This window comes from Nematolebias whitei, chromosome 23, assembly GCF_014905685.2.
Source record: "Nematolebias whitei isolate Nwh7 chromosome 23, NemWhi1, whole genome shotgun sequence".
Lineage (NCBI taxonomy): Eukaryota > Metazoa > Chordata > Actinopteri > Cyprinodontiformes > Rivulidae > Nematolebias > Nematolebias whitei.
Genome location: NC_056520.1, coordinates 18,714,705 through 18,724,816, shown reverse-complemented (window position 1 = coordinate 18,724,816; position 10,112 = coordinate 18,714,705). Strand labels below are relative to the sequence as shown.

The following is a 10,112-nucleotide window of genomic DNA, read 5'->3' as shown; positions in this document are numbered from 1 at the left end:
ATTATGTAAGATCTGTTTGACCTTTAAAGGTCATAAAATCATTAACGCTGAGATTTTTATGTCACAAACTTCACTGAGATTAAACATTACCTGTTTTTGTTTCTTTTATAAAGTTTGAACGCACAAACAGATACTATGAAGATGAAGATCACTGGGAATACGACATAAATCCAGGTGAAATGTGATGCTGAAAAATAAGTCAAAATATTAAATGGAGGAACATTAAAAAAGAAGGAAATCCTAATTTAAACTGCAGGAAATGTAACTTACTTTGTTCATCAGAGCTCAGTTTTTCATGAAAACCTGATCAAAGAGACATCAAACTTAAACATGACAACGTGATTTCAGATCAGTGAATCTGAGTCTTGGAAACAGTTCCTCACCATCATCAGCCGTCGTCTGTCTGAACTCAGCGATCCTCTTCACCACCTCCACCTGAGGACCAGAGTCCACTCTGGCTGCACATCCAACCTGTGCGCCGTCGTCATGGAGACCTGACAGCACAGCTGTGGTGGTGACGGTGACTGTATTGTTGGTGTTGGTGACTGTGACGGTGTTGTGTTGTGACAAGTGGAGGTGTTGTTGTGGAGCAGTCAGAGTTACAGTGGGAGCAGGTCGACCTGTGGCTGAACACGACACAAGTGACTCTTCAGGAGACTTTGATCCTCTGGCCTGAAGGACGGGTTCATGCAGCTCTGCACACAGACATCGGAGGATAAAAAAAATAAAAAATACATAAAAACATTTACAGTTGACCCAACAATACATCAGTTGTTGTAAACAAATACATAAACAAATAAATTCTGAACCGAGACCGGGAGGAGACCCAGAGGAAGACCCAGGACACGCTGGAGAAACTATGTTTCTCGGCTGGCCTGGGAACGCTTCAGGATTCCCCTGGAGGAGCTGGACCAAGTGGCTGGGGAGAGGGAAGTGAGTGAAGAGTTAAAGATGTCGGCCAGATCCTCGCAGAGCTGATCGGCACAGTCATTCAGCACCTTCCCTGGGATGTTGTCTGGGCCAGTTGCCTTGTGAGGATTAATCCTCCTGAAGGTACTCCTAACTTCTGCTGAGGTCACGCTGAGAAACTCCTCTGCCGGTGGTGAGGTGAGTCTGGTGCTGGATGGTATATTTGGGTCTTCAAAGAGGGCATAGAACCTGTTAAGAGCATCAGGCAGTGATGGGTCCTTAGCACATTGTGTACCTTTGTTTTTATAGTCTGTGATGCACTTAATGACCATCCACATGCTCCTTGGGTTCTGTGAGAAGAAATGTCCCTGGATCTTCCGTGCATATGTTGCTTTGGCCCTCTTAATACCAGCAGTCAGCTCTTTTCTTGTCTTCCCCAGTTCCTGTGAGTTGCCAGACCTGAAGGCAGCATCCCCAGCGTTCAGCAGAGTACAGAACTCTGCGTTCAGCCAGGGTTTTTGGTTCGGGTAGCACTTCACAGTCCTGGTGGTGGTGACATCATCAACACACTTGCTGATGTATCTGAAGACAGCAGATGTGTATTCCTCCAGATCCAGTTCTCCCTTGTTTACAGAAACCTCCCTGAAGACCTGCTAGTCTGCGATTGTAAAGCAGTCCTGCAGTACAGAGTTGCTGTCGCTGGGCCACACGGTGATGATCTTCTGTGTGGGTCTGGAATGTCTCAGTGGGGGGTGGTAGACAGCGGCCAGAAAAATAGAGATGAGGTCCATGAGAACAAGGTAGGGGAGTGGTACTGCTCCATTTGCGTCTCGTATGTTGGTATAAACACGGTCTAATGTGTTATTTCCCCATGTTGGAATGGTCACATGCTGATACAATATTAGCAGAGTGTCTTTCAGGTATACTTGATTAAAATCCCTAGCCTGATATAGAGCGGTCAGCTGCCTTGTATGAAAAACAACATTCTCCATGGTCTTCTGCCTCATCTTCTGCTCATGCTGAGTCCATTGTTGAAAAATGACTAAATAGAACTCCTTTAACTGCTAAAATTTGACGCCATTCCGTTTTTGTTTTTATTTCTGGAAGAAGAAGAAGTGTCTTCTTCAGAGGTGTTTGTGTCATTTCTTTCAGTAGTTCTTGGTGCAGCGCCACCACAGGCGAGTGGGGGAACAGGTTGGTTTGAACAGGTTGGCTCGACTACACAGTGCAGTGTGAATGCAAACGCACCAGCTCAAATAAAAACAAAATGTTATGAATATTGATCCCCAACAGAACCGAGTCTACCGGACTATCAAGTGTGAGAACAACCTATAGGATCAGTTTGGGTCGTGCTTGATTATTTTAAATCAACAATTCATGAAGCTTGTGCGGCTCACTCAGGTATGAGACAGATCCTCCCGCCCCCTCCTTTCTCTTTGAGGCTGTCTGCCACAGCAGAGCAGAGACACAACAGGTTGCGCCCCTCAGCACAATGCTCTGGTTGGTCGCCTTCAGTCAATCAGCCAATCGTGTCGTGTACAATCTTGCGTTGAAAACTTGTGAAAGAGTGAGTCCACAAATGTCGAACTACAAAGTATCGAGGGACTACTGTATGGGAGACGGAGACAGAAATGGGACTGTTGAATTCAGACAGTGTGTTGTGGTGGGAGAGGGCACACTAATCCACACACTACACTAAAGCTGGGCTTGCAAAAATAAAAATTGACAGTGCCCCCTCTTTGTGAGCGACGCCAACAGCAAATTGTTCACACATGTTTTGGACCTGTAAGAGGTTCAGTTCTGAAATATTTTGCACATTGTCTAACTTACGCTAATGTGGATTATGGATGCTAATACTAAAGACGCACTGCGGGAACTAAATGATAACGTCAGCTCGCTTCAAAACAAACATCCGGAGGCTTTTTATGTGGTGGCTAGAGTTCGGGACAACAGGGCTGGTGTGAATGCACCCTTAGTCCCCCTTGGCGATCATGGAGCGGGCCAGGCCACCGGACCCTCCCAGTGCTCCCGATGGCCAGCCCGCCCCCGGCATTGGCTCAATAACCATAGCATCAGTCTGTCTGCTCTTTCATTGTGCTCTTTTAGAACGTTTAGAGAGATTAGAACATTGCAAGAGTTTGGGAAAGGTTTAAAAATCCTAATCATGTGTGTGTGTGTGTGTGTGTATATATATATATATATATATATATATATATACCTTCCCTACTTTGTGGATTTTCACCTATTATGGAGGTGTCTGGAATGTAACCCCCACGATAAGTGAGGGACTACTGTACACTTTTTAAAACAGTGGAGTAGTTTTCAAACATATAAAAGAGAACATATATCCCATCTCACTGAGGCGAGGTGTTGCTGAATCAAAAACGTGGTTTCGACCCAATCAAATTTACAGAGGATGATTTAACAATCAATTTTATACAGAAATTAGATTTGAACGTTTCAACTAAAGGTTCATTCAAGCAATTCTTATTTTCTGGGGTTTTTTTTTTTTTTTTTTGCCAAAACCTTCAAACAAATGACAAAAAATAAATGTGAAAGCTGATAAATTCTTTATAAGCTCTGAAAGAAAAACAGAAGCATCAACCGTTCCTATTAAAGCCATTGAAGGCATTTTTAAAGCAACATCTTTCATCTTTTTGTCTAATGTGATTAAAAGAGGTTAGATTGGCCGATAGCCTAAACTTTTTCTAAAGATCTCCTGAAGGTGTGTTACACCTTTTAAAACGAACCTCTAAAGATTTAAAAACTCTTTTGTAAAACCTTCAGGGCACATTCAGGGAATGTTGTCTCAGTAAATATTACAGCTGGCCAGGACTTCTGTTTGATACGCTTGCTGTTGGTTTGAGCTCACTGATCAAGTTCCTTTCTGTCTATTCTGTCACCTCAGGTCCACTGTTGCAGACTCATTTAGGCTCAGTAAATTGCCGTCTTGTCTCACAGATGTAGAGAAACATCATGTTTACCTGAATCTAAAGCGCTGCAGTAGTTGATGCTCAGCACATAGCCTTACCGTAAAGTCTGAGGCAGGTTGTGCCGATCATAGCTCCTTGAGGATAGGTGTTAAACAAACAGCGATAGCAGCCTTCATCCTGCTCCGTCACCTTCCTGATCACCACCGAGCAGTTCTGCAGCTTTTTGCAATGGAAATCCATTTTCTTCTTCACATCAGGACTCACTCTTTGACCAAACGCTTTGGCGTACGTGGCGAGGTTCTTCTCTCCATCAGGGAGGATCTTCTGCCACGTGAATTGGACGACCTCTTTATATTCCGTGAGCTGACAGGTCAGACAGGCTTGACCTCCTACTGCTGCCAACACAATCGTCTCTGTTTGAATCACAGCTGCTGCTCCTGCATGGAGATGATGGTGTTAGCTGTGTAGCCCAGTTTGAACTGTGCTACAAACTAAGCATTAAACCAAGTTCATAGTGATATCCTTTAAGTTTAAAAACAATGACTAAGTGACAAAAGTGGAATAAATATGAAAGATTAACTCTTTTGTCATTGTCAAAAATGTATAATTTTAACAACAGTTCATATTTGCTCAAGGAAATCTAGTTTAAGCAGACTGAAACGGGGAGTTCTCATTTTTACTACGTTCCTTGAAGGTTTCATAAAAGTTTGTTTGAGGAGTGATGCACATGGGTGCCAGGTGGCAGTTTCACAACCTACTCTTTGAGTTGTGCCAAGCGTCAATCTTGTTCAGTTTTGTTTTGTATTGGATTAAGCATTTTATTTTGCCCAATCACATGGGAGTGGGCGGGATTAATGGTACGCTGCATGAAATGTGGGTCAGTGTGAAAACCAGACAAGGCAGAGCGCACAGTGACGCAGACGTGGGACAATAACAAACAGTTAACGCAGAGTTGCCGACTGTAACAAACTTTAAGAAGCATATGAACTGTAAATACCTTTATCTGTATGTTTTATGCAGTTTCAATACCATGCTAAGTGCAACTAGCATTTTAGCATGCTAGCACGATGTAGCAGCTCAGATTATTGTATAATGAAATGTAAATCCAAACATTAGAGGCTGGTTAAGCTCTTAATGGCTCCATATGATAAGCCAATGTGTTTTACTAAGGAATATGGACTAAGAGCTGTTAATGTGTACAGTGGACCAGGAGCTAATCTTTGGACCTACTGGACGAGTTAGATGTTCCCCATTCCAGCTGTTGGGCTCCCACCATCAAAGTTGCTGCTGGGAAGGATCTTGTGAGACATCAACCTGCCTACCTTACTCAGTGCCATATTAAAGGGATCTCCACATCTACCTTTCCCGGTCCGGTCTCAAACGTTGAAGGATTTGTGAGTACAAAACTAAACCAATGCGCATGCTTTATATTTTATTTGCTCAGTGAGCGAACGAGCTGTTTGTTTTTAGCTCCCATGCACCGTTTCAGGCCTGCAACGGGTTATTTTGGGGTTGCGTTTTATGTTTTAAAAGCCTTACCTGAAATATTAAGGGGTAATTATGGAACGCAAATATTTGGGTTAAATTGATAGAAACTGAAAGTACTGTGAAAAGTTGTTTTTATTTTTGCCACAAATTAGTTATTCTATTTACATTTTTTTCTTGGATATCAGTGTCTTGTTTGAAAGTTACTTTAAGTGTTATTTTTGTATTCCAAGGGAGTGTATTTAATATAAACATAGTTATCTGAATTAAATTCTTAGTGGGTCAAACAAGGTATAAATTCACAATTCCCTCCTAAGTGGAGGCACCGCCATTAATTTAAACAGGAAGTTGTATCTCCTGTGAGCTGTTAGTATAGTTATCTTTAAAATAACGTTCCCAGGGCCCCGACCAGTGTATTACATTTCAAACTAACCTATTGGTTAACTCTTTAGCTACGTGACACGGGCACTAAAACTCTTTATAAACGCCTGAAATCAACAACCTGCTCCCACCAGCGCTTCGATCTGTGATTCAGCGAGTCATCTGGCGTGAACTTTAACCTGAGCAGAGCATAAACTTGTTTCTAGAAAATTAATCGTCTAGCTTTACAACGACAGTAGGATTTAAACAGAACACAGCGTTTCTCTCACCTTTGGAAAATATCTCTAACAGAAAAAAGCAGCACAAGACAAGAACACCTGCCATGATTCAGCTAGTCCGCCTGAAATTTGAAATCTGGACTGGGACATGTGGGTGTAACTCATCGGGGTGAAAACTCTACAGGTTGGAAAACAAATATATCTAAAAGACCTTTGAATGAAACCGTTACACCACACTCAGTAGGACACAATCACATTTACAACCAACAGATTTAACATTTCATTTAGTAACCTAGGTGGTAAGGTTCTTACAGACATTGATCAATTATTACCTCTTCATTTCTGCAGTGGTACAATCTAAAAAATACTTTCACTATCAGTGTTTTTACTCCCCCTACTAGAGACGGGATTTATGGCTCTTTGAAGAGCCAGCTCTTTATGATCCGTTTGCTTCATACAGCCATTCAAATTTGAACGGAAGTGACGTCATCACGCACAAAGTTGCCCGTGCCCGGGAAAGCCCCAACCCCCACCCCTGCTGAGCTGCTGCTCCCCTTTGCCTTGTCTCCTTTGTCTCAAGCACAAGAGTGTTTGCCTGTGCATTTAAGGAGGAAAACGTGAAGAAACTAGAAAGTTCCTGGATAAACTTTGAATTATTCCATTTTGGGTCACGGGGGTCACTGGTGCCCATGTCCAGCAATCACTGTGCGAGGGGCGGGGTACACCCTGGACGGGTCTCCAGTCCATCACTGGGCCACATAGAGACAAACGACACAAACAACCATTCACTCTCTCACTCACACCTAGAGACAATTTAGAGTTACCAATCAGCCTAACATGCATGTTTTTGGTCTGTGGGAAGAAACTGGAGTACCCGGAGAAAACCCACGCATGCACGGAGAGAACATGCAAACTCCACCCAGAAAGGCCCCCTGGACCGGGTTTGAACCAGGGACCTGCTCGCTGAGAGGCAGCAGCTCTACCAGTTGCGCCACCGTGCTGCCCTAATGTTAATAATAATAATCAATATTAATAATATGCACACCAATAATTTGTATTAGAATTCAATTACTTATTTATATTAATATTTATTAATAATAAAATAGATAATTAACTTTAATAATTTATCATTAAGATTAATTATTATTATTACAAAATAATAATAATAATAGGTATAATAATAGGTGATAATAGGTAATAATAAGTGCGTTCCATGCATTGCATAATGCACTGCCTTCCTCGCATGTTGAACCAAAATGGCTCCATATGTTACTTAGTTTCTGTGAAGTTTTCTCCATCTTTGTTAGCAAAATATGTCGCCATGGTTACTGTGAATGCCTATAAAAGTAATTGCACACTTCCCTGAGCCGGGCCGGTCGTTTTGATATAACTTTTGTGGGGGGTCCACGTTGCGTTTCGGGCCACATTAAAGTTGAAAAAGATGTGCTTTTCAGGTGTAGAATAATAAGTGGGCAGTCACCAACTAGTTCCTGGAGTTGATGGAAATATTGCGTCTTTGTTTGCAAATTACGTCGCCATGGTAACTTGAAATGCCAATAAAAGTAATAGCACACATCACGGGGCCGAGCCAGTCGTTTTGATATAACTTTTGTAGGGGTAGATGTGGTTTGGGCCGCATACATGGAGATAGAAATGTAGACTCACTTCCGAGGTGAATAATGTTTGCATGGCATTCCCCAATTACGGAGGAAATAAATCGACTAGCAACAGATATTTACTGTCTGCAACTCGGTTCTTTGTAAAGAGCCGTTCAAACGATCCGGATCAGTTCCCGAACGTCACATCTCTACCCTCTACAGCTCATTTTGTCGGCTAATATAAATGAGAACTGTAAGGAATAGATCCACAGCGACCGCAAACGACATTTGTCTTCGGTGTAAATCAAGTCATTTAAAGAGATTTACTAAAGCTGCACCAGGAAATAAAAACATAAATCTAATTACAAGTTTCTTTATTTACTGTAATACCACCTGGCAAGGAAGTAGTCCTATTTCAGTTACTGAAAATTGTTACATTATTGAAATAAAACCACAATATAATGAATTGGTTGAGAGCAACATCAAGTGGCCATGGTGTGGTACTTCACGATGCAATCTACAGAATCATTGCTGTTGATCAGTTTGATAAGGATCTCCAGCTGCAGTGATGTTTTTACCTGTCCGTCTGATATCAAAATATCTCAGGAACCTCTGCATGTAACTTATTAAACTAGAAAAAGAAATGATGAATGTAGTGTAGTATGTACATATACTGATATATATTCATACTGTTAAAACGGATTCTTTCATTTTTCTGGACTGTATATGACGTGCATCTGAATCTAATAAAATGTGGACGTGAGACGTTAATTATCTTTGACTCACCAAGACAGTGGGTCATTTATTAACAGAATCAAGTTTAACACATCACACATTTACATTAATTGGCAAAAATTGAAAATAACGACAGCTTATTAATCAGTTTTACAGGAGTGGTAAACAATGCAGCGATTGTTCTCACTTCCAGCAGAACGGCAGGTATTACCACACGGCGGTGGTGAAAACTTTGCTTCAGACATTTCTAAAAATATCTGGATTAATTTGCTAGCAGATAGGAGAGTTTAAAGATGGAAAGATGAAGTTTAGAGGGAGGGAGATGGTGTGTGAGGGAAAGTGTTGAACAGAACGACACCCTCCATTCGAACCCAGCTTTCCTCGGTACGCTCGGTAGTAAACCTCTCTGAAGATGAATCAGCGGATATGGAGTTCAGTTAACGCTACCGGTCCAGCGTCTCCGTAGGATGGCAGAGAACCGTCCGGAGTGGTGGCAGTACTTCATCAACAAAAGTTCACCTCTCGGTTGGGCTCACATGAGTGGAGTCCGTCAGAGTTCCACCCAGAGGTGGAAAATGTTATAATCCCATAAGACTCGGAAGAGCTCTGTGGTCATGTCAGGATTTTCCTGTTTCCCCAACCTCGCCTCCAAACTCTACTGTCGACTCAAACTGGGTTGAACTAGGAAGTACCGACATTTTAAAGAGCTCTATTTCCGGTTCATTTGGGAGTTTCTGATTGGTCAATGAACCAAAACAGAGGTGTGTTTTGTGATGTAAGGTGTTATGAAAAGTCAAGGAAAAGATTAAGATCGTTTAAGAACAGACAAAAAGATATTATGAAGAAACCAGACTTCGTGGAGCCAATTCTCCAGTATCTTGCTGTAAAAGTTAAACATGACATTTCTTTTCAGTAAACTTTCAGTTGACCGAAACTTGAACTTCGACACTTACAACTTCGCTCATTGAAGACAGAACATCAGACAATGCATCATTAACCTGATTTCTTCTTTGAATGAGGATTAAAAATCGTTATTACTGTTTCACAGTTGATTTAAATGATTAGTTCACTTCAACATTTAAAAATGGTTTGAACTAAAACACAATTTGATTATCAAAACATTTGTAAAATAGTAATGATAATAGAGAATAGTCTTCTTTCACTTGATTAATTCAAGAAAGAAAGTCTCAGGATGGGTCAACCTGTATTTCTGGATGCAAATCAATGAAATGACAAGTTCTGTCCCATATGGTCCTTAAGGTCAAGGTCTTGACATCAGGCCTAGTTCACTACAGTAGGCTACGTCTACAACAAATAACGTTAAGAAGTCAACTCAATTCAAGATGGCCGCCACAGCTAACTGATCTTGGAAAACACAAAAATGGTTATAATTCAGCTGATTTTACAGATATTGAGCAAGAATTAGGTGTGGTACTCAGAACATATACAGTAGTTCTGCTCGCCACACAATATGTTTGCTTAAAATTAGCACAAATTGTTAGCAAAATATCTCACGACCCACTGGTTAGATTTAAATGAAACTTTCAGAAAGTAATTGGTAGATGTTGAATTTTTGAAATTATCTGATTGAAGATGGCTACCACAGCTGATCAACATCAGCCGACAAAAAAAAAGGCTACATTTCATTTTTTTTTTACGATCATTGAGCTCAAATAATAAATAAAAGTTGAGCCACTAACAAAACACATGCTGGACACGAGTTCTGGATATATATTGCATGTGACCACACATATTTGAAAATATGCAGAGAAATGCTAGGATGTTATAAAATGATCTAAATACGAACACACACACACGCCAGTTTTAACAGCTCAATTTTGTTTTATTTAAAA

At 41.1% G+C, this 10,112-nt stretch overlaps 1 protein-coding gene across 1 annotated transcript; it reads right to left on the bottom strand.

Annotated features, from left to right (window-relative positions):
- Nucleotides 1-324: 324 nt before the first annotated feature.
- LOC119429087 (OX-2 membrane glycoprotein-like) lies at nt 325-5,179 on the bottom strand. The gene is made up of 3 exons (XM_037696805.1): nt 5,116-5,179; nt 3,941-4,279; nt 325-695 (listed from the first exon to the last, which is right to left on the bottom strand). The coding sequence occupies exons 1-3, from the start codon at nt 5,177-5,179 to the stop codon at nt 325-327; spliced, it is 774 nt and encodes a 257-aa protein (XP_037552733.1).
- Nucleotides 5,180-10,112: the final 4,933 nt, after the last annotated feature.

Excerpts from the sequence above, each read along its gene's own strand:
- LOC119429087 (XM_037696805.1), bottom strand. The coding sequence starts at position 5,179 with ATGGCACTGAGTAAGGTAGGCAGGTTGATGTCTCACAAGATCCTTCCC. Across the intron at positions 4,280-5,115 it reads TCCCAGCAGCAACTTTGATG|GAGCAGCAGCTGTGATTCAA; the intron begins GTGGGAGCCCAA and ends ATCTCCATGCAG. Across the intron at positions 696-3,940 it reads AACCTGCCTCAGACTTTACG|AGCTGCATGAACCCGTCCTT; the intron begins GTAAGGCTATGT and ends GTCTGTGTGCAG.